A 24810-nucleotide genomic window follows, 5' to 3' on the forward strand; every position below is an offset into this window, starting at 1 on the left:
TGGAAGTCCTGCAAGTAAGGATATGTAGAAGAAGCCACATCGAAACTGGTAGGAGAGATGGAGACGTGGGCTAGACTGGGCCCACATCCACATGTGGCAGATGAAAGTCGGGAGGGATATCTCAGCTGCAGAAGTCCCCTCTGAGGAGCAAGGGGTCTCAGTCCCATACCAGGCTCCCCGGCCCAGGGTTCCAATGCCAGGAAGAAAAGTCCCCATAACTTCTGGCTGTAACAACCAGCAGGGATTGTGGCTGAGGGAGACAGAGGGCTGCTGGAGTTCCAGATGTTCTTCTTAAAGGACCCACAAACAGACTTACTCAGACTCACCACTCAGCTCCAGCACTGCTTGAAGGGTACCAGGTACAGACAGGGAGGAACTGAGTTCTCTGGCATCAGGGCTGGAGGGGTGGCTTTCTCAGACAGAAGTGCAGGCAGAGGCCATTGTTCCTTTGATGAGCCCTTTCTCCACAGAGCTGGCGGGCAGCTGCCATATCTGGGATTCCATCAACCTGTCTCACACTGTTTGCCTCACCCTGGTGATTCCACCAAACCCAGCCCCAGCCAACTTGTAGGCCCACCCAAGCTATTTCCAGTGGCTTTTCCATACAAATGGCCTATCTTGCCTCATGCCTCAGACTTTCCTAAAATCTCTCAAACAAGAAATATCTGGCCTCGGTGTACCTCTCACTAAGTGGCTCCAGGCCCAGCACTAGCAGCAGCCAGCCGTGATTCACAGCTTGGCCTCTCCTGGGCACCTCTAAGCCCAGCACAAGTAGCAGCCATCTGCAGATCGCTTTGTAGTTTGTGCCAGGAGGCTCCAGGCAGAACACAGGCAGTGACTAAACTTGGCCTGCACCTCCCAGGAGGCCCCAAAGCCATGGTACCTGGTTGACAGCTTCAGGCCACATCAAAGCACCACCCAACTACCTCCACAAGGGACACGCTCAAGGGTGGACTCAGCAGTCACCAGAGCCCAGATGAAGTAGGTCCTGCTCCTTGGGGTGGGCCCCTGCACTGCTGATCCTCCAGTGCTCACAGCCAGTCCTTGCCACTGATCAGCCTGGGGCTAAATCCCTGCTATTGATATGCCAACAGCAATCACGGCTTAACTACAACAGGAGGGTATACACAGCCCACACAGGGCTTGGGGCACACACCTGGAGTGCCCAGCTCAGATGAACAGGGAGGCCCTGCCACTGGGCCCTACAGGACACCTACTACATTAGGCCAGTCTACCAAGCCAGGGAGACAGAGCAGCTCGACCTAATACATAGAATCAAACATAGGGAGGCTGCCAAATGAGGAGACAAAGAGCCACCAAATGAAAGGACAGAGCAAAGCTCCAAAAAAGAACTAAACAAAATGGAGACAAGCAGTCTAATAGATGCAGAGCTCAAAACACTGGTTATAAGGATGCTCAGTGAATTTAGTGAGAACTTCAACAGCATGAAAAAGGGTATGGGACCACAAAAAAGAATGCGTCAGAAATAAAGGATACACTAACTGAAATGAAGAGTAATTTATAGGGAATCAACAATAAAGTTGATGAAACCAAGAATCAAATCAGTGATTTGGAATATGAGGAAGCAAAAAATATCCAATCAGAACAGCAAATAGGAAAAAGAATCCCCCCCAAAAAAGTAAGGATACTATAAGGAGACTCTGGGACAACTTCAAGCGCACCAACAGTCACATCATGGGGGTGCCAGGGGAGAAGAGAGCAAGAAATTGAAAAACTATTTGAAAACATAATGACAGAAAACTTTCCTAAACTGGTGAAGGAAATAGACATACAAGTCCAAGAAGCACAAAGAGTTCCAAACAAGATGAACTCAAAGAGGCCACACCAAGACACATCATAATTAAAATGCAAAAAGTTACAAAGAAAGAATCTTTAAAAATATGAACAATAAAATGACAATAAATACATATCTATCAACAATTGAATCTGAAAAACAAAACAAATGAACAAGCAGAACAGAAACAGACTCATAGATACAGAGAATGTTTTGACGGTTGCCAGATGAGAGGGTTGGGGGATGGGTAAAAAGGTGAAGGGATTAAAAAGTATAAATTGGCAGTTACAAAATAGTCATAGGGATGTAAGGTACAGCATAGGGAATACAGCCAATAATATTGTAATAACTATGTATGGCGTCAGATGGGTATGAGATATATCAGGATGATCACTTAATAAGTTATGTAAGCCCTAACGGGTTTGGCTCAATGGACAGAGCATCGGCCTGGGGACTCAAGGGTCCCAGGTTCGATTCCGGTCAAGGGCATGTACCTTGGTTGCAGGTACATACCTAGTAGGGAGTGTGCAGGAGGCAGCTGATCAATGTTTCTCTCTCATCGATGTTTCTAACTCTCTATTCCTCTCTATAAGAAATCAATAAAATATATTAAAAAAAATAAGTTATGTAATGTCTAGTCACTGGGGTGTACACATGAAATAATATAATGTAAACTTTAATTGAAAAATGAAAAAATTATTTAAAAATCTTAAAAGGATCCCATTGGAATTCAATTTTATTCAGACTGGGAATTTATAATAAAGTACTAAGGTTTTATTAAACAGTATTTGAAATGCAATATGATTGTTTACTGTGTAGTATATCATTTATAAAACCAAGTTGTCCCCGAGTATCTTAGACATTTAACACAGATGTGCATTAAATAAAGTCTCACAAACAAACCTTTGAAACATTTTATTCTTCATATTCGGGTCAGGGTACAATTCCTAGACCATGTCTGTGAAGTCGTGACGCCGTCACTGTGCTAGAGATGAAGGCTGCAGGCTGGCTGAGAAATTAAAATGCGGTGGCCTCTTACTCTGGGACACACCGCGCCCCCTCAGGGAGTGCTGCTCCATTGTCTTCCCGATTCAGCCGGAGGGAAACCAAAATGTGTCCTATTCCCCTATGAAATCACTTTGTATAATCTATTTCTAAACATAACACAGGGGGAAGGAGAGGAAGAAAGTCACAATATATGAACACATGCTATCTTAATTCATGTCTATCTATCAAACGCATGGTTGTAACAGTTGCTGCTTAAAGTTTCTATGAACTGCCAATGCTGGTGATCACACCACTTTCATTCCCATTTTAAAGTCTTTTCCTTGATCATCTAAAGATGCTTTTCAGATTTCAAACAACCAGCTATTCGCATCCTCGCTGTGCCCCTGAGAAATTAAACACACATTCATTTTAAAACTGAAAATGAAAAAATATAGGAAACATTATCTCAGACACCTTTCTGTTATTATAACAACAAAAAACGTGGGATAGAGACATAACTTGTTTATTACTTTTTAAAGAAGAAGACAGGGTACACAGCTGTGAGTGCCTTAAGGAAGATGACATTCAGTTTGCAGCAAATGCCTGCTGGTAAAAACACATGACTAGCACTTCAAAAATTACAAAAATTCGACAAAATATTCTCCGAAACAGCTATCTTTATATTTGTAAACAAAATATAAACAACTGGTTTGTCCAGTTTCCTCTGCATGTCAAACAGGAGGCAAAGGGATAGAGATCATTTTTTTATTTTAAAACAATAAACACTAAACTAAGTTATAGCCCACATATAATCCTGGGGAATACATTTGGAGAATGCTGGGGGATTGAACAGGCTAATGCATGTCATTATCTACGTGACCAGTCTTTCCATTTACTCATTGCCTTGAACTCTACAGTTGCTTTTTTTCCCTATAACTGTATTGTGGCTGTACAATCAATTCCTATATTTTCTTTTATTCCCCTACAGACATAAGTGTGCTCCATTTCCTACCAGTTTTTATAAACACAGTTGAAAGTTCAGACAGACTGGGAGGGGGTTCCTTTCGGTTCCTGGGCCCTCTCTCTGTAACAACAGAGGCGTTAACAGTTTGGCCTGCAGATGCATGCGGGCCAATTGCTGGGTGGAATGTCCCCCCTCATCTCAAAGACACAAACAGAAAGTGGGTCTGGACGAGGCAGCTGCACCCGGCGCTCTGCCGCAGCCCTCGCCCGGCCGCCGGTTCACTCCTTCGCTTTGCTGAGATAGTCAGTGAGCTTGCCCAGGCTTTCTTCCTGCTGCTCCAGGGCGTCCAGCACGATGCCCATGGGCGTCCTCTTCAGGCCGATTCCCTCCATCTTATTCTCCAGCTTGTTCTTGAGGTTGCGAAGCCTGAGCGAGGCGTGGATGAACATCACTGCGGAGAGGGGAGACATGGAGACACGTGAGCTGCCGCCCTCCCATCCACAGCACACGCTCTCCTCCCCGCCGTCCCCACCTCCTTAGCTGGAGTCCACCGGTTCTCTAACCCGTCCAAACCCTCACATGCCCCTCGGACGGCACAGAAGCCTCATAGGGCGTTTTCTTCTCGTGCGAAGAAAGGGATTGCCTGCCGCAGGAAGGATGCGGCCCAGCAGCCACACTCTTCCCACCTGCACGATGCCGCCACCTTCCAGCTGCTACTGCAATGCCGACATTCAAAGCCGCCTACATGCTCCAGCCGCAGCCAAGCCCGCCTCGCACAGCGTGTCCAGAGAGGAACTCAAGCTCAGCTCTGAGCTGACCAGGGATGTGCGGTGAAGCCCAGCCAACAGGCGGTTTTCTGAAGTGTTAGACATAGATTTATAGACCAAAACTAACAGTTCTGTAGATTTTTAAAAGTAGCTTATTGATTTTTAGAGAGGAAGGGAGAAGAGAGAAACACCCATGTGAGAGCATAACATTGATGGGCTGCCTCCTGCACGCCCCTAACGGGATGGAGCCCATAACCTTTTGGTGCACGATGCCCAACCACCTGAGGTGACAGCTTTATAGATTTAATGTACCTCACGTTCCCCAAATTTGCTTCATCACTGAGAATTACCAAAGTTTGTTTATTAAGAAACAGATTTGCCCGACTAGCCTGCCTTCGTGGTTGAGCATCGGCCTATGATCTAGGAGGTCACGGCACATGCCTGGGTTGCAGGCTCAAACCCCAGTGTGGAGCGTGCAGGAGCAGCTGATCAGTGATTCTCTCTCATCATTGATGTTTCTATCTCTCTCCCTCTCCCTTCCTCTCTGAAATCAATAAAAATATTTTTTTAAAAAATATGGTTGGAAGTTTTATATTTTTATAAAGCATCCTGGGTGATTCTCATAATCATCGAAGTTTGAGAACCACTTATCTTGTCTAATTTCCTGTAGTTTATAGAATGTGTGAACTACAGCCCATATCGTATACCTGATCCAAATCACATGGCTGGTTCCCAGCAGGTGTAGGAATAGAAATCAAGACCTTTGACTCGCTACCGATGATAACTCTCATTGCACTGCCTGTCTCAGGCTCTGAGGTGGAAGGTGCTCAAGTTAACAAGCTGTGTGTCTAAGCAGAATCACTGAAATACTGACCCAGCCTCTAGCACAGAAGGAAAGCTTGAAGAATATTTCAAAAAGTAGCAATTTGCTGCTTTTAAGTATTTTGTCAAATATTGTGGGGGATTCATCTATAAATATTCTTAATCTAACACAACACCAATTGATTTTACTTAATGAAATAATGTACATGTGAAATGTTATTAAAGTTAAAGGGATGTTCCTGTCACTTAATACACTAGAATTTTAACCAGATTTCTGCCAATGAGACTGAATTTGATATATTCTCTATTTCAGGCTTCATGTGCCTGGAATCTCAGTTAAAAAAACAAACAAAAAAAAACCACAAAATAACTTACAAACTATCTATTCCTCACCAGAACTGGAGCACTTGGTATCTATTTCTGAGCCAACTATTTCTATAGGCTTATAAAACTTTTGACACCAATAATGATCTTTTTCCTCTCGCTAGAGAACACTTATTTGAGAAAGTGCACTCGAAGAGAAATTTCCAGTGGGCGGCTCAAAGCGCTGCCTCATGATCTCCCGAGCAGCAGAGAGTTAAGTAGGTGCTGTGAGGACTGTGTGAGTGGCGTGAAGACTGACAGCAGACCCCCCTCAGGCAGATCTGCAGCCCAGTGTCGCTGGGCCCCTGCCTGCCGTGGCTGGGGAGTTGTATTTCTTTTGTTTACTGTTGTGTCCTCAGAAGAGATCTGGCACTGAGCAGGTACCCAGTACATATTTGTAGAATTAATGTACAACAGGCCTGGATCTGCTATTTCAGAAATTCTGATAATTTTGCAGACATGCCAACGCACGTAAGAAACAGGTTATGATGTAATACATTCAATAATAAATAATTTAAATTAACAAAAGAAACAGGTTATGTAATCCCCACTGAACAATCCCTCCCACGTTTTTTACGATGTAAGAAAAGCCAGTTCTGGCTTCACTTACACAACAAAGGGAAAGTGATGCCGAACACGAAGACCATGACCCCCCCGAACATGGAGATGAGGAAGTAGCTCGCCACCATGACCACCATGACAAAGGTCGTGGGGTACCGCTTCTTCATCCGGCGGAGGACGTCTTTATTGTGGGCGGCCCACACAAATCCTGTGAACACGAGCACCACCACAATCCCGCCAAGGATCATGTTGAAGGGGCTCAGGAACCTGGAACGAGAGAAAAAAGGGAGGCTGGGTCAGTAGTGGCAGCAGCAGGAAGAGGAAGATGAGGACGGGGAGGAGTTGAAACAAGTGTGTAGCATTTACTACCTAAACATTTTATCTGAGTCGCTTCATTTAATCCTGAGAACCGGAGAAAGCAGAGACCACTCAGTCATTTCTCAAAAGAAGAAACTGGGGTGCAGAGGAAAGAAAATGGCGGAGGTAAGATTCACACCTCGGCAGTTTAACTCCCGCCAGACTCGTCAGTTTATCTCCTTAGAGTCCCACAGTTTTAAAAGATTTGTCAAACTTAGAAGACCCCCTTCTTGGGCGGGGCTGTGTTTGGCGTTCATTCTTTGGGCTCTAGTACACATGAAATTGTATTTTCTGAGGGCTTACTTAAATCCTTATACATGGCCATGATAGGCGATTGTAGCATAGAGCAGTGGTCGCCAACCGGTGGTCCACAGACCACGGGTGGTCCGTGAAGTCCAAAAGCTTGGTGGCCGCTGGCATAGAGGTCACACAATAGTCTCCGTGGGCCAGATCTAGTCTACAGCCAAATTTGTGTTTGAAATGCACTGTGCATTAAAAAAACTTTTACTCTAAAAAAAGACGCTGAATAGCTACAGCTATCCCGAAAAAGAAGAACAAAGTTGGAGGGATCACAATACCAGATATCAGGCTATATTACCAAGCCACAGTTCTCAAAACTGCCTGGTACTGGCACAAGAACAGACATATAGTTCAATGGAACAGAACAAAGAACCCAGAAATCAACCCAAGCCACTAGTCTCAATTAATATTTGACAAAGGAGGCAAGAGCATACATTGGAGTCAAAACAGTCTCTTTAATAAATGGTGTTGGGAAAATTGCAAAAAAAGGAACTAGACAACCAATTTAACACCATACACAAAAACAAACTCAAAATGGCTAAAGGACTTGAATGTAAGATGGGAAACCATAAAAATCCTACAAGACTCCATAGGCAGCAAAATTGCAGACATATATTGTAGCAATATCTTTATAGACACAGCTCCTAGGGCAAGGGAGACTAAAGAGAAAATAAACAAATGGGACTACATTAAAATAAAAAGCTTCTGCACAGCAAAAGAAACCATCAACAAAACAACAAGAAAGCCCACTGCATGGGAGAACATATTTGCCAATGATATTTCCGATAAGGGTTTAATCTCCAAAATTTATAGAGAACTCATACAACTTAACAATAGGAAGATAATAGATCCAATCAAAAAATGGGCAAAGGATCTAAATAGACACTTTTCAAAAGAAGATATACAGAAGGCCCAGAGACATATGAAAACATGTCAAAGTCACTAATCATCTGATAGATGCAAATCAAAACTACAATGAGATACCATCTCACACCTGTCAGAATGGCTACCATCAATAAATCAACAAACGACAAGTGCTGGAGAGGATGTGGAGAAAAAGGAACCCTCGTGCACTGCTGGTGGGAATGCAGACTGGTGTAGCCACTGTGGAGAACAGTATGGAGTTTCCTCAAAAAACTAAAATGGAACTCCCATTTGACCCAGTAATCCCACTTCTAGGAATATATCCCAAGAAACCAGAAACACCAATCAGAAAGGATATATGCACCCCTATGTTCATAGCAGCACAATTTACAATAGCTAAGATTTGGAAACAGCCTAAACGTCCATCAGCAGATGAATGGATTAGAAAACTGTGGTACATCTACACAATGGAATACTATGTCGCTATAAAAAAGAAGGAACTTGTACCATTTGCAACAGCATGGATGGAACTGGAGAGTATTATGCTAAGTGAAATAAGCCAGTCGGAGAAAGATAAATATCACATGATCTCACTCAAATGTGGGATATAATGATCAACATAATTTGACAAACAAGAATAGATCCAGAGACAAATGATAGGGGAGCGGGGGAGGTTAGAGAGCAGCCAAAGGACTTGTATGCATGCCTATTAGCATAACCAATGGACACAGACACTGGGGCAGCGGGGGCTTCCCAGGGTGGGAATGACTGGGGGGTGGGGGGAGGTGTCAACTGGGGAAAAAGGAGACATATGTAAAACTGTAGACAATAAAAAAAAAAGAAAGAAAGAAAAAGGCAAAGTTTTCACGTCATAAAAAAAAAAAACAAAAAAACTTTTACTCAAGTCCCAAAGAGTTTAAAAAGTCCATAAAACTTGGGATTTCTTGCTTCTCGTGGAAACATGAAAATCTAACAAGACCAGGTCCACTTTCCCACATGTCAAGGGCTGGAATTGCCTTCCTGCTCAGATCGAACAAGCATCTCTCTCTTGCCCCAGTCTCCACCACTACCTCCGGCATCTCGGACACAGAGGCCCCAGTGAGCGGCCATTACTCATCGTTTATCTAATAACTGGCCTGCAGCCTCTCTTACATGACTAGCCCAGCGTGGAGGCATTTGAGTTTATGATTCCTGGCATAGAGAGTCCATTGTAGTTCTTTAAAAGGGCCCCGAGCATCACTGAGAGATGGGTTACCAACTGGAATTTCCAAATACAGAGCTCGCAGATTCACTGGTCCATGAGTCAAAGGTTACACTACTGTTGATAATGGGAGAACACACTGGGCAGAGGAAATTTAGACCAAGTATTTCACAAGCAAACATGACACTGCACCCACCTCCACCCCAACCCACTGTGCATACAAAACCCTTAACAAGACAGTTGTGGTCAACAAGTACATAAGCTACTAGCATTTTACCCTCACAAGAGGCTAACGAGCATTTCACTTGGGGAGGACAAAGAGGGTCACTGTGTTTTCATCATGCTCTGGATGTCACCATGAGGGGCTGCGAGGGACGGGGAAGACAGGATAATAATGACAGGTGAGACCAACAGCTGACTCCCTCTGAAACAGAGGAGGTTTCATATTCATGCTGGGATTCATCTGGAGGATAACTAAGAAACTTCCTTTAAAATCTCTTTCAACTTTAGCTCTGATTCTACCTCTTAAAACACAAAAGCGTCGAAACCGGTTTGGCTCAGTGGATAGAGCATCAGCCTGCAGACTGAAAGGTCCCAGGTTCGATTCCGGTCAAGGGCATGTACCTGGGTTGCGGGCACATCCCCAGTAGGAGATGTGCAGGAGGCAGCTGATCGATGTTTCTCTCTCATTGATGTTTCTAACTCTCTATCTCTCTCCCTTCCTCTCTGTAAAAAATCAAGAAAATACATTTAAAAAAAAAACACAAAAGCTATTTTAAATAGTTTCAAATAGGAGTGAACGTATTGCATACCTTAATGGGTGAAATCAAAAATATAATCAATGTCAAAATGCTTTAACAAGTTATTCTATTAAAAGGCATGGAATTAAACAGTGGAACCTAATTTAAAATTAAACCCTACAATAATAAATTGTTCATTTCATTCAAAACTTTTACAAATACTTAAATCCCTCCCTAGAATAGAGTCTAAGGAAATAATAAGAAATGCAAAGATTGAGTTGTAACATGAGTGGTATTTATGATTAAAAACGTTTAGAAATAACCTATAGGGACCAAAATTTATTAGATGGTGGTATATACAGAAGTTTTTTAAAAGTTGAAGTATAATTAATTGCCGGGGTCCAACCCCAGCGGGTCCAGGGGTCCCCAAAGGTGTGGATGGAGTCGGCGAAGAAGGAATGACACGGAGACAGCGTTCAGTTGATCAGCAGCCTAGCCAGGATCTCCAGCCAAGTTCTGGTCTGGATCTCCAGCGAAGTTCTGTTTAGGATCTCCAGCCAGGTTCTGTGTCCATGGTCTCTTGCTAGGTTCTCCAGCCAGGTTCTCCAGGTTCTCCAGCCAGGTTCTGTAGCCATGTTCCCTCGCTAGGTTCTCCAGCCAGGTTCTGTCCAGGTTCTCCAGCCAGATTCAGTCACCAGGTTCTAGTCAGGTTCTCTTGCCAATTTCTGTAGTCAGGTTCAGTCCAGGATCCTTTGCCATGTTCTCTCGCTAGGTTCTGTCTCTAGGTTCTGAGGCCAGTTTCTGTCTAGGATCTTTTGCCATGTTCTCTCCAGCGAAGTTCTTCTGTCTCTAGAGAATGTTCTGTGTAGGTTCTGTGCCAATTTCTGTCTCTCTCTCTGTCTCTTGCTGTCTTGTTACATCTGTATTTATACTAGTTGATTCAATCCTATCAATCTCTATTACAAAGGTTAGGGCGTTTCTTATCTCCATTCCAGGGAGTAAAGATTATGTAGCTTAAGCATGATTGTTCATAGTTAAAGTGATTAATTACCCGCCTGGCACTTAGTTAAGAGGTTTTATTCCCTCCCTAACTTCAGGGGAAAATCCCTACCTGGGGAAACAACCTTTCTCAGAGACCATGGTTAAAACATATAGTGCCAAGAAGGTGAGCAAACATATTAAGAACAGTATGCCATATATGCCAGGTCCTTTGAAACAGCAAGGATGGACCGGCTTCCGGCAATTAATAATATGGAAGATATTAATAACATATTGCATGGGTAAAATCAACTGGAACACAGTCTCTCTGTTAGGTAGATTTATCATATTTGTTATACAGCTCAGAAGCAGAAATTATTACAATTAGTATATTATTTTGTGACCAGAAATAATATGAACATATAAAAAAAAAATATAAAAGCAGCTGTTCCCAGCTCCACACCCAGGCGTGGCACAGCTAATACAAAATGAATTGCGTTCATGTCATCAGTGACCTGAACGCAATTTCCACTCCTAAGCACAGTGAGGCGTCCCTTCTCTCACTCCATCCTTGGCTCCTGCCCCCAAGCTTCCCCAGCATCCAGCCCCTGTGCTGGTCTGTCTGTCCTCCTCTCCAGTTATTACCTGGATCTAACTAGTCTCTCTGTACTTTTTTCATTTCTTTTCTTTTTAAAATTTTATGTGGTTTTACCGTACCTCCTGACTTAACCTGGTAATTGGTCTGAGAAAGACAAACATTTCCTTATAGGCCTCAGGAAGAAAAGAATTGGACAGGGCAAAAGCAAAATCCTCTTCAGCAGGCGGTGGGGAGACTCAGTGGAGAGGCCCAGAGATGCTCACGGGTCCATAGCTCTCATCCTAACGCCAACAGGAATCTGAGAGAAATGACACTGAAGACTACAGCACTTCTAGTGGGTAGTAGGATCATGGCTCATTTATTTCCACTTGCTTATTTCTATTTTTATGTTTTCAATAACCAAGTATTACTTAAATATTTTAAAAATTGATATTTAAAAACGAACAAATGAAAGTGAGAAAAGGTACCTGAAAGAAACAAACCCTTTTACGTAGCCTTGACGTGGACCTAGAACTCACCCAAAGGTTTCTGAGCTGTAAAGAAAAGACCAACGTTATCGCAAAGAACTAGAGTGGAGGTTCAAGTTTCAGGAGGTCCTTTGCATAAAATGTAAATCGAAGATGACTGGTTGACAGCAAAGTGTCAAAGGTCTCCTACCCAGTTCTTTCTAGAATACCTGTTGAAATAATTCATGAAGTGAGCATGTAATAAAATGCATGCCAAGCTTTTTTTGTTTTCCTCTGGGCAAGTAAAGTAGCTATCGGGGTTGAATGTCTAAATAAAGCCAAGGACAAAAGAACAATGAACAATCCAGGCCTGACTCAAGCCATTCCAGATTTGCTCTTCACCTGTTCCCGTTGCTCATGTTCAAGGGGAAGGGACAGAGCAAACAGATAGAACTGATTGGAGTTTACAACATGCCCAGTCACAATCTATAACTAGAAAGTAACCAAGCTTCTAAGCTGGAAAAAATGAACAAAATTACTCAGAGCAGAAATGACTTCCTGCTTTATTCGGATTACAGGCAATTCCATTCTAAGAAATGGTGAAATGCACACCACGTAGAGCAAGTGCACGAACCAGCCAGAGGGAGAGGGAGGGAGGGAGGAAGGGAGAACAGCAGAGAGGGAGGGAGAGGGCGTGGATTTTCTGTCCTTGGTGGAAACAGTGCCTAGTTTCACAAATCAAAAGCAGAACAAAATCTTCAAAGAGGAACCATTTTAGTCCCATTACACAGATGAATAAGCTGAGGCCCAGAGAAGTGAAGAAATATATTCACAGGGGAGAAAAAGGTGCCAGTTGATGTAATTGTTGACAGCAACTCACAATATAAGCCATTCTGTGTTGTTAATCAGCCTAGAAATCTCTCAACCAACACTTCCCCCCCGCGCCCCCCCCGCCTCATCCTAAGAAACCCCATTCTTCTAGTTGGGATAAGCAACTCAGGATCATTCTGGGAAGTCCCTAGCATTCTCATTCCCTCTGAAGGGAGGCAGCTATTACTAGGTGTGGACACATGCCTTAAACACGCAATGTGACTCTGCTAACTGTAGCCACAGTGCCAGCACAGCTGCTGAAGGGGAAAATCTTGACCTTGAAAACTCACCTCATTCTACATAGAATAAAAGCAAGCGAGGGAACAGACAAATTAATCAATGTGCCCCCAGACCACCCATTGCAGAGTGGGCAACACAAGTTACTGAAACGGAGACCCTCAGATCAATTCAAGGGCATATTTAGTCACTTCTTTCAGACTGCAACGCCAAGAACCAAAGAGGCAGCGACACCTTTCCTGAGCAGCAGAAGCAGCTTTTATACCGAATCACAACGTTCTAACCCAAAAAGCTGTATTTGCAGTTGGTTCCTGAGGAAGCCTGACTCACCAAGAAAGCGGGGCAACTCTCACAGTGAACTTCCCCAAATTGCTCACGTGCTTTCACAGCCCTCAACAGACAGAGGGATCATGGCAAATAGGAAGGCACCCCTCCATTTGCTTGCTTCTCACTGCTTTCAGAATAAGAACAGAACTCTTCCCACATCTACCAGGCCCTGCGGAGTCCGGCCCGCCTGCCTCCAGGGCCAAGGCCACGGCCGCTGACACTGACACTGACACTGACACTGACACTGACACTGACACTGCTGTGTAGTTGTACCCCCAACAGGAGACTCAGCTCCGGGAGGAAGAGGAGCCTGGAGTCCAGGCCACGCTGTGCTGGCCGAGCCTCCCTTTGGCTGAGGCTGCATCTGCCAGCAGCAGGTGAGGGTGCTCTTCACACAGCAGGAGGGAGCCCCAGGCCAGCGGCCGCCCTGGCACCCGCGTTCACAGACCACCTCCTCCTGCTCTGCACCCCATCCGCTGGGGCTTCTAACCGTTTCCCGAGCTCACCCTGCCTCTGGCCTTGCCGGCCTTGCACAGCTGTTCTCCGCCTGACTCCCTCCCACCTTCACCTCTCCGCTTAATCGGCTTTTTCTCGGTCCCTCTGACCGGGTCAGAGCACCATCTGTCTTCTCCCCAGCACTGGCACCTGGCAGGTGCGTTTATCTGCGTGAGGACCGGATGAGTACTGTGTCTCCCACTGCAGATCGGGCTCCATAAGGGCAGGCACCATGACATTGTCTCCCCGGCACCGAGCACAGAACACGTATTCAGTAAGTATTTGCTGAAAGAAAGAAAAAAGCTAAGTGAGAATCTAGCATATTTTCATGTTATTGAAATAAGCCCAGCCGCTTTCCATGGCCACAGATGAACTGACACGAGTTTCATCTTAGAGAAATCACTGTTGTTTCATCGGACACTAACTATTACTGGAGAAACAGTCCCTGTCTTTGTGCCTTCACTGAGCTGTGATGGAAAAAACAAATAAAAAAGCAAAAGTAAGAAAATCACCTAAACTCCATGCAGATGTCAGCAATACTGACGGTCTGATGGCGGGGTTTGGAAGTGCTGCCACTCGAGCAGGCGGGGCCACGGGAGACGCAGCCCGACCTGTCTGTCTGGGCCCCTCTGGCTCTGACACCTCCCAGAGCCCACAGCCTCTGCGGTGCCTGCGTTTCTTTCTTTCTGTTCTTTTTAAGCAGTGGGGCCAGGCAGAGTGTTTTCTTTTTCAATCCTCACCCGAGGATATGCTTATCGATTTTTTTTTTTTTTTTTAGAGAGAAAGGGAGAGAGAGAGAGAAAGGAAGGGGGGGGGGGAGGTGATGAGAGAGAAACTTGAGAAAGTCGATGTGAGAGAGAAACATCGATCCCCTGCCTCCTCCGGTATGGCCCTGACAGGGCACTGAACCTGAAACCTTCCGGTTTACCCGACGATGCTCCACCCAACTGAGCCACACTGGCCAGGGCAACGTTGGTTTAACACGGCTTCCGTCCCGGCAAGAACTATTCCTACTGTAAAGTATAAATGTAAATACACAAGCCAGTTTGAGTAATGTGAGCAGTCCTTCCCGGGCCCAGTGGCCAGAGTAGTTAAGACAAGACGGGAGCCTGTCTCTTTCGTCACAGTGACCTGCCGGGAGATTTTCCCACGAGTGACCTGGGAAGTCCCCTGTGTCCCCTGCATACTCGCTGTCTATTGAAATGTATTGCACCCTTGGTAACTGGCAGCCACTGGCATGCTAAAAGTCATAGTAAGACACCTTATGAACCTCCATTTTTTTTGTTTTGTTTTGTTTTTTGCACTTACCCAGCGAATTGCTTGTTTGGTTTCTAACATACAGCAGGTTGGATCAGTGTTAGAAGTCACCTATCTCCTACTCCCCTCCGCAGGCAGCTTCCAATAACCGTCAGTTACAAGGCTCAGATTAGACTGCAACAAACCCTTTAGGAACTTTTTATTATGGCAAATATCTAACAAACACATAGGTAGAGAGAATGGATAACGAAGCCTCACGTATGTGCCTTCAACAACAAGGAACCAATGTTCACTCTCAAAACAAATCACGCTTTAGAACTGCAGTGGGAAGATACTCGTTTATAAACTGTTTTTTCTGACTGCTTTTAGTAGAATCAATTAAACTGTCACACGGCGCGTTCTTACAGAGAGGGAGCGAGGCCAGGGGTTGGCCAAATGCTGAAGAGCCCAGTGACACATAAATTCCCTTCGCGTGAGCGTTTCCTGCCTATTGGCCGCCCACGAACGCCCCACGCTGCTCTCCCTTCCGCTCCTCAGAGCCGAGGGGCAGCTGCGTGAGGACATGAAGTAGGATCAGGAGAACGAGAGCCCCCGTTTTCCACCTCAGATGGCTTTCTGCCTTCTGGGTGGGCCCGTGTACGCTCCGGGGACAGAGGGCTGGGACTCTTACACATCTGTGGTCAATGCCTACAGAGCGGAGAAGCGCCTGCAGGTTTTGTTTAAGATCACGGGCATGAGAGTGTTCCCTGAAACAAAAGCGACACCCACTGCGAGAGATGGGATGATGTTATGGGTGCATATTCTGAAGCTGAGTGATAAAGAGCAGAATTCATCTGTCCAAAAGCAGAATAATAAGAAATTCCCAACAGTGCTACTCCATGTGGTGTTAAAGGGATAGGCCAAGTTTCTCTTTCACGATTGGAGTTCCTGTACAGAGGTCTTGTCCTCTAATAAGGTGAGAGCTGTTGCCCTCTGAAAAATCCGACACATGCTCACTTATTTTGCACACTTACCCGGAACCACTGTTAGTCCCTAGGGAAGCAAATGGATCGAAACTATCAACCAGCTGACAGTGGCAGGGGACATAAAAAAAAAAGTGTGTGTGGAGAGATGTACGAAGAACAAGGTTACAGTGTCAGAAGATGATTTAGCCAAAGTCAATCCTTACTAGATGACACATTTTGCAAATTATTTGAGGTCAAAACTGTATTGAGTGTGTACAGACTTCTTAAAATCCTGTGATCAGAAGAAACACGTAATGCACTGGGGAAGACAGGCCAGCACGCGGGCTCTGCGAGGACAGGAAGAGGAATTCTGGGAGGACTCGGGAGGGCTGGGTGGACTTGTATTCCTGCCTGGATCCTCAGGGCTCACATGGTGTCTGGCACAAAATAAGTGCTTAGTAAAAGATCTCTTTTTTGTTTATAAATATTTTTTGATATTGATTTCAAAGAGGAAGAGCGGGAGAGAGAGAGACATCAATGATGGGAGAGAATCATTGATCGGCTGCCTCCTGAACGGCCCCTACTGGGGATCGAGCCCACAACTCAGGCATGTGCCCTAACCAGGAATCGAACAGTAGCCTCCTAGTTCATAGGTCGAGGCTCAACCACTGAACCACACCGGCCAGACAGTAAAATATTTATTGAACCAAATGAAGGGGAAGGATTAATAAAATTTAATACCCTTTTTGCCTGTCCACATACTAAATGCCTCTCCCATTCTCAACATCTGAGAGTTTGGGAATTCTCAACATCTGAGAGTTTGGGAATCATAATGTACAGAGGAAATAAAGTAAGGCAGCCTGGAAGCCATGCATGTTTGCGTAGGTGTGTGATTCTGAATGCTTGCTTTGCCTGTACTTGTACAGTGATGAATTAGTATGTGCTCAGTGTTGTCCAGCTGCCCCTCGAGATTCTAAATACAGCGAAGGCAGGAAGCACAACTGTTCCTTCTCCACGGCGTCTCCTGGCAGAGTGTGTGAGCAGCTGGTGAGGCTTACACACTTTGTGGAGTAAAAGAATGAAGCAATACAAATAAGAGTAATATCATAGAATTGGTGTTGAAGCTGATTAATCTCAAAAACCATTTCCACTACGTGTTAGCACGAACAGGCTGCAATAAATTTCATATGCAAACGTTTCAATACATTCCTGCCCTAAGAATCCCAAGGCTCTCTTATTGCTTTCTTCCTCTGCTAACTGGAAACGTGGTTTTCATTCCTGTGGCATTGAAAGGTACAAATAACCAAACCAAACCATTTCTTAATACCAGATGCTGGGAGCCATAGTCCTAGATCATTTTATGGGACCACACTCACTCTGAAAAGATTATAGAATGCTCTTTTCAAGTAGAATTACCAACCCTCCAAAAGTCCTTTACATTTCAAGCAACTGAAAGCATAAAGGGGTAACTCTAGTTTCCACCCTGGTAACAGGCCACAGGTGATGACATACTTTCTACGAAAATAATGGGCTTTTTCATTGATCAGCTGCATTGTGCTTTCTTAAAGGGAAGGTGTGAATGTATGCAATTGAACATATATGTGCCTTTCTAATTGGAGGCGCAGCGTTTGAAACTCTGTGTGGTTGACCTTCTGATACACCACAAAATATGGTTCTGCTCACAGGGCGGAATTTGTGAGAATAAGACTTGCAAATAGTCCTGGCCTGCGCAGCTCAGTGGTTGAGCATAGTCCCATGCCCCAAGAGGTTCCAGGTTTATTCCCAGTCAGGGCACATGCCGAGGTTGCGGGCTCCATCCCCAGTAGGGGGCATGCAGGAGGCAGCCGATCAATGTTTTTCTCTCCCTCTCCTTCCCTCTGTCTTTAAAAATCAATGAAAAACGTTAAAAAAAAAAAAAGACTTGCAAAAATACAGATGTTGTGAAAATCAAGTAACTATTCAGGAGGAACTGGTTAATTAGGAGCTTTAGGATATTTGCAATATGATTAAATGGGGAAAGCATTTCACTTGATATCAATAAAAGCAGCTGCTGTCAGCAGCTTTGGTTCCGATTAGCCACGTGACCTCCAGCGTTTATATTTGTGAATGCTGGGGAGTGGGTTGGGATCAGTAGCTCTCAACTTCAACTTGGTGGTGTATACCAGAATAACTTGGGGAGTTCAGATAAGACCACGGATGCCTGGATCCAGTCAAGAAGTATATATTTAGAATCTCTGAAGGAGACACCTGGGCACATGGGTATAGTTATTTCAATGTTCTCAGTGTTTCTTTTGAACCAGACCAGACTTACACTTCTTACATTTTCACGTGCCTGTGAGTGATGAGAGTCTCGTCAGAAAGCAGATTCCGCCCCAGTAGGTCTGGGCCTGAGGTTCTGCGTTTCTCACAAGCTCCCAGAGTGGAAGGTGCAGATCCCGGTAGCGTTCTCCGGCTTTTGGCATTCTATTGAGCACATGGACATTCCTGTTCACAACTGGAATGCCTCGCACGCTTAGCGCTTCCATTGCAAGTGCTCTTAGATGCTGCCTTCGCTTTTCACTGTAAAAACAGAGGCACAGACTCTATCGCTGCATGAGCTGTCTCCTGACAAGGATGGAGAAGATAAGCCATGTCCTCTTCACCTTAGACATCATTCCTTCTGGATTTAAAGGACACAGGCCATTTTCAGCAACACACACATTCCCCAGCTCGTGGTTCATGTTTTTCCTTTATGTCATTCAGTCTCTTCTGAAGTGACACCTGAATCTCAAAAGGAAACTCAAGTCTTCAAGGGAAGCAAAGTAGGAAACACAAGTTGCAATTATGACAAAACCACTAAAGTTTCCATCTACTACTTCTGCCTAAAGAACAACCAAGTTGTGAGAATTTTAAATATGCCTGTAACCTGGGATTTACTAGAATAACAACACCTAACACTGCAGTGTTGGCATTTGCGAGGCCTTGATGAGCTTTGTTTGAAGCCATGTAATTCCTGTTTTATAATCGCAGAACCCAAGAGAAAGTGAACTTTTCATCAGAAAGCTAATAAAAGCAAATGCCAGAATTCTGTTAAAAAATAAATCAAAAAGAACAAGACTGTGGAGCTAGTAGAGTCTCCTAGGCCAGTGGTCGGCAAACTCATTAGTCAACAGAGCCAAATATCAACAGTACAATGGTTGAAATTTCTTTTGAGAGCCAAATTTTTTAAACTTAAACTATATAGGTAGGTACATTGTTATTAACTTAATTAGGGTACTCCTAAGGCTTAGGAAGAGCCACACTCAAGGGGCCAAAGAGCCGCATGTGGCTCGAGAGCCGCAGTCCTGGGCAGATGGAGAATGATAGCATACCAATTTAACAAATTAAGGAAAATGATCGAAGCTATGTGAAGCTCAAATACACTCCATTCTTATATTTGAAAAGCCAGGAGCTAAGTCAAAATGCTTCCCTCTGTAATTGCCAAGAACTCTTTTTGTAACTTGTTAGGGAGCCACTTGCCTTTAGTGGTGATGCTGAAGAATCATCACCATCTTCTTGGCAGTGCAGCAGAGTTCTCAGTCAGGGGGGATTTTGCTCCCCAGGGGACATGGGCAATGTCTGGAGACCCATCTGATTGCCACAGCCTAAGGGGAGGTGGGGGTGCTACTGACATCCAGTGAGCCGAAAGCAGGGATGCCGCTCAGCACCCTACGACAGTCCAACAACAGAGAGCCCCGCGAGCCAGATCCAACAGTGCCGAGGCTCAGAAACCCGCAGGAGAGCGTCCATCACAAGACGACCAGGGCAGCATGAGTTAGTCTGAATTATAACCTTTTTTAAACTGAGTTTTTACAGGATAGTCGTCCTCACCAATATGTAGCAGGTGTTGTCAGCAAGGAGCCAGTTAGGATCACGTTAGGGCATGTTGTTGTTATGAACTGGCATGCTGCCATGTGTTTCATAATTTGTTCCATTAAGGAGGTTAAAAGTGACCCTGTGATCATGTTGAGGCCTTACGTTCACTATTTACTCCGTGCACTCACCAAGTAAGCATCCGCTGTATAGTAGGTCTCAGAGATACAGAGATGGAAAGTAAAGATAACTACCATAACAAGAAAAAATAATAGTCACAAATAAAACCCATAGTCTCTGGCCTCCAGAAGTCCACAGTCCCAGAGTGGAGGCAACTTAAAAGCCAGGAAAGATACAGGCAAAGGTGAGGGACCCAACTCACACAGGGAGTGAGGGAGAAAACATAATATTTCTTCACAGAATGGTACCAAAGTTGAGTATTGTGGGAGAAGCAGGAGGAGGTGAGTAAGATGGGGACTAGAGTCTGAATGGAGAGAGCTGCTGGGATAAAGATGCTGTCTCTATTTCTCAGTAATCTCCATGATAACACCAACAATGATAAAATTAAGAAGTAACATTTGTAGCCCTAGCCAGTTTGGCTCAGTGAATAGAGAGTCAGCCTGTGGACTGAAGGGTCCCAGGTTCCATTCCAGTCAAGGCCCGATTCCTGGCCCTGGTTGGGCTGCATACGGGAGGCAACCAATCAATGTGTCTCTCTCACACCAATGTTTCTCTCTCTCTGTCTCTCCCCCTCCCTCCCACTCTCTCTAAAATTCAATGGAAAAATATCCTCAAGTGAGGATTAACAAAAACAAAACAAAACAAAACAAAACAAAGAAGTAACATTTGTGGACCAAAAACTCAGAGCCGCTGTTCTAGACTTGCCTACGTTAACTCAGGTAATCCTCAGAGAAGCCCTGGGAGGCAGGTCTGCAATTAGCCTCACTTCACAGAGGAGGATGCTGAGGCACAGGTGGTTCAAGTGACCTGCCCAGGTCACATGGCTGCCGACTGGCAGTTGGGATTCAAGATGTTCTTAATCTGGCTCTGGTGCCTAAACTCTCACCCACCACCTTATGCTACTTGAAGACTCAGAAGGTCTGACAACTGTCTTCAACAAGCTATTAGTTAAGAGACTTAGGGTTAACCTAACAGGCACAGGAGACCTAGTGAGGGGAAGTCATGTGGCTGGTAAACCATGCTCTTAGGATGAAGACCAATTTGTAAACATGGATACCAGGCCCTGTCTGATCAGGCCCTAATCCCTCTTAACTTTACCTTTCCAGTGTTTCTGGAGCTAGATGACATCCTCTTAGTCTTCCCTCCCCGTTCCTGCAAAATTGAAGAGCAGGCTCTCTCTATCCTCATTCAAGTGGGTTTCAACACAAGAGCATTCAGAGCGGAGCCGAGCACCCTCCCACAATGCCTTGGAGCCTTCCTCCCAGCAGGGATGGAACCTGGAAGGACACCCTGGGAAGGTCCTTTCCCCAGGGAGCAGACAGGCCACATTTTCATACAACTCTCCCAGGATATCAAGGACTCTCAGATGCCAGCAGAGGATCCAGATCACAGCCTCCGGCACTGCTCTGGCCCCACCCACCTACTGACTTCATCAAGAGAGTTCTCTGCAGGAGAAATGTTCCAGAATCAACTTAGCTCCCTGACCCTGAAGATATCTGGTTTCTTCCAGCTTTAAGCGACTATAATTCTAAACCTCATGACTCACAGGAAGATGGCACAGTAACTAAGAGTACAACTCTGGGGCTGAGACTTTGAACAAGTCATTTAAGCTCTTGGAGCCTCAAGTTTAATAGTACAGTAACAGTAATATCTCATCTCATTGGGTTGTATGAGGGAATGAGGTAAATTACTTTATGATAGACTAGAGGCCCGACGCACAAAATTCGTGCAAGAGTAGGCCTTCCTTCCCCTGGCTGCCGGCACCGGCTTCCCTCTGGCCCCCGGGAATTGGGCTTCTCTCTGGTTGCCGCAGGTACCCGGGATCCAGGCTTCCCTCGCAGCCCCGGCTTCGTCAAAAAGGACATCTGGTCTAATTAGCATATCACACTTTTATTATTATAGATTAGAAAGAAAGAAAAGGGCAATCTGTGGGAAAAACTACAGGCTGTGTATGTTTGTAGACATAAAGAAAACAGTTGAAGGTCATACATTAAGTTTTTACTGGGCTACAAAGGAACTCTCACATTTTGTACAGTTCTCAAAGCAGCTTACAGCCTATATATTTTCTAAGTTTTAAAAAATAAGAATAATAAAAAATAAACATGGCTAATTTTTACCTTCAAAAATTTCACTGCCAACCAACATCGCCCATTTGAAAAGGGAATGAGAAAGGCAAACCCTCAAACCGTCTGAGTTAGTGAGCTGGCTCCCCAAGGAGGGAGCGAACTTTCGTCAAGGAAGGACCCTGCCTCCCAGTAAAAAGGAACTCCAGCCAGGCTGCCCGGCGTGTCCCTCTGGGCAGTAGGTCTGGTTGAAAAGCAATGGTTTGGTTTTTGTTTTTGCTTTTGCTTTGGGAGGGGGTACTGTTACATTTGCTTGGTCTGTGTCAAGCCTTGCCCCACATCAAAACAAACAACAAAAGCCCATAACTAGATCACCAGATAAGATGCCTTGCCCGCTTCTTTACAAAAAGAAACAAAATCAACACCACAGATACAATCCTCCTTGCTGTTTATTTTGTTTTTTAAGGCGTTGTTAGTGTTCTAGGAAAGAAGCCTCTAGCATAGAGACGTGGGCAGCTGCCTCAGGCCTGCTCTGCCCCAACTCATTTTAACGTGGCTGCCTCTGACTCAGCCTTGGCTGGGAGCCTGCCCTCCACCCCACAAGCCATTCTCAGAGCGCAGCTCCTTCGGCCACACACGAGCACCCAGGTCACTGTCCACCGAACCCCACAAACGAGCGTTCGCTCCTGCATCGGGGGACTGTGCTGAGCCACACCCAGACATGGTGGGCTCGCTCCTCGGTGCTGCCTGGTCCCGCAGCTTCCGCACCACGCCCTGCCCTGGGCCAGAACCCCCTCTGCTGGCCTCGCTGTGCTCGGAGCTTGGCCCGGAGGCGTGACCCAGTAAGTAAGTCAAAGAACAGAAGCCACCCCGTCGCCCTTCCCACCCGGGTCTGGATCTCCCTCCCCAGCCGGCTCGCTCGCCCTCTGCGTTCGCTCCGAAAGCCAGGCTCTCCTCGCGGCCAGGGACCCTTCGGGTCTGAGGGAGGCACCGGGGCCGCCGAGCCAGAATGCCACCCACCCGCAGCCGGCGGAGGGAGAAGCTCCGCGGAAGCAGGCTTTCGTTCGGGTGTGGCACTGTCTGTGGCTCTGGGCACCTCCAGGGTCAGGGGCCGGACAGGCCTCCGTCCAGACCTCGGGCTGCAAGTGGAGACCCAGAAGGGGACCCCATTCCTGCAGGCAGGGAGGTCGGCCGTCGCCCCGCGCTGGGCGACGCGACCCCAGGGAGCAGCCCCCACCCGCACCCCCACCCCCTCCCCGCGCCCCGAGTGCAGCTTTCGGAGCAGAGCGCAGGCGCGCAGACACGTCCACGGCGCGTCGCCCCCCAGGGCCCTTCCCACACCTGCCACCCACGGGCAGGTCCGGTCCCGCCCGGGTCGGGCTCACACCGCGGTCCTCCCTCCTGTGCTTCCAAGACGGGCGATACACTGTCGCCCAGCAAGACCCCAATCCAGTGGTTCTCAACCTCCTGGCCCTTTAAATACAGTTCCTCATGTTGTGACCCAACCATAAAATTATTTTCGTTGCTACTTCATAACTGTAATGTTGCTACTGTGATGAATCGTCATGTAAATATCTGATATGCAGGATGGTCTTAGGCGACCCCTGGGAAAGGGTCGTTTGACCGCCAAAGGGGTCGCGACCCACAGGTTGAGAATGGGAGCCGGGGAGCGAAGTCCTGGCTCCTGCCCCGGCCCCCGCCTGGCCCCGCCCGCCCCCGCGAGCTGCCCCGTCAGTGCCGCGCGGACCCACTTACCCCACCACTGAAATCATCATGGCAGCCACCACCAGGTAGTTGGTCTGGTAGTAGAGCAGGTTGCTCACCACGCGGTTGTTCCATTTGGAAATGTCCCTGAAGTCCGGCCGGGCGAAGCGGTCGGAGCCCGGGAAGAAGTCGTCCCAGGCTCGGAGCGGAGCGAGGTTCACGTCCATGTCTGCTCTGCGCCCGGGCTCTCCGCCTCTGGAATCCGGAGGCGGCGGCGACGGCAAGCGCCCGCGGGTGGCGAGCGGTGACTCTGCGGTTGGCGGCAGCAGAACCGGGGGAATCGGAGGCGGGAGGGCGCCTTTCCTAGCCTCACTTTCTGGTGGCTCTGTCCTGCGACAGAGCCAGGGGCAGGGTTCAGGGCAGAGATGAAGTGACAGAAAGGAACCGGCACCTTCCTGGGAGTGCAGACTCAGGCTCCTTTAAATCACCCCTTTGGAGTGTTTGCCTAGGAATGCGTGCAGGCCTTTGCGGGAAGGTTTGCAGCTGTTCAGACGCCCGCCTAAGAGACGGAATGGAGGCAACTGTGGTGTGGCTGGGGGAGGAGCTGGTTTGGGAAACGAAGTCCGTACTAACTCCTGCACATCTGAATGTGATGTATCATCGTGTGCTCTGTTTCCTCACGGGTCACTGTGAGTGAGATCAGATCGGCAGAATCGGGGGGAAGACTGTGTAGAGCAGAAGGCGTGGTTTGCTCACTTCTTGTCTCGTTATGGGTTTGTTCTCCATGTCTATTCTCTCCCAGCAGAATTATTCAACGACCGTGCCGTTCTGATCCAGTGGGCACCCTGGTCCCGTGCCGTTCTGATCCAGTGGGCACCCTGGTCATGCCAGCCCCATCTGGGCACGCTGTCTGCCTTTGAAAGCAAACAATGGTTTGCAGTGAACTATTGTTCTGCACTCAGTATTTACTGGGCAGAAACATGGATTCCTCTCAAAAAGACCTTTCTTCGTTTTATCCTGATATTTGGGGACAACTTTCAGGCAGGGAGCACAGTGCTTCTGATACCGGACAGAACGGGTCCCAGGCCACCTGTGGCTACTTGAGCCACATTAAGCAGAGGCAGGGTTGAGTCACGTATGAGTGTTTATTCCAATACTG

The 24810-nt window shown here is 46.4% G+C and overlaps 1 protein-coding gene across 1 annotated transcript; it reads right to left on the reverse strand.

Annotated features, from left to right (window-relative positions):
• Positions 1 to 2695: 2695 nt before the first annotated feature.
• ARL6IP5 (ARF like GTPase 6 interacting protein 5) lies at positions 2696 to 24302 on the reverse strand. Its single transcript, XM_081106093.1, has 3 exons — positions 23703 to 24302; positions 6309 to 6526; positions 2696 to 4197 (listed from the first exon to the last, which is right to left on the reverse strand). Exons 1-3 carry the CDS (start codon positions 23876 to 23878, stop codon positions 4025 to 4027), a joined length of 567 nt encoding a protein of 188 aa, XP_080962219.1. The 5' UTR covers positions 23879 to 24302; the 3' UTR covers positions 2696 to 4024.
• Positions 24303 to 24810: the final 508 nt, after the last annotated feature.

The sequence above is a fragment of the Myotis nattereri genome (assembly GCF_964212035.1).
Source record: "Myotis nattereri genome assembly, chromosome: 14".
Classification (NCBI taxonomy): Eukaryota; Metazoa; Chordata; class Mammalia; order Chiroptera; family Vespertilionidae; genus Myotis; species Myotis nattereri.

Excerpts from the sequence above, each read along its gene's own strand:
- ARL6IP5 (XM_081106093.1), bottom strand. The coding sequence starts at position 23,878 with ATGGACGTGAACCTCGCTCCGCTCCGAGCCTGGGACGACTTCTTCCCG. Across the intron at positions 6,527-23,702 it reads ATGATGATTTCAGTGGTGGG|GTTCCTGAGCCCCTTCAACA; the intron begins GTAAGTGGGTCC and ends CTCTCGTTCCAG. Across the intron at positions 4,198-6,308 it reads CATCACTTTCCCTTTGTTGT|TGATGTTCATCCACGCCTCG; the intron begins GTAAGTGAAGCC and ends CCCTCTCCGCAG.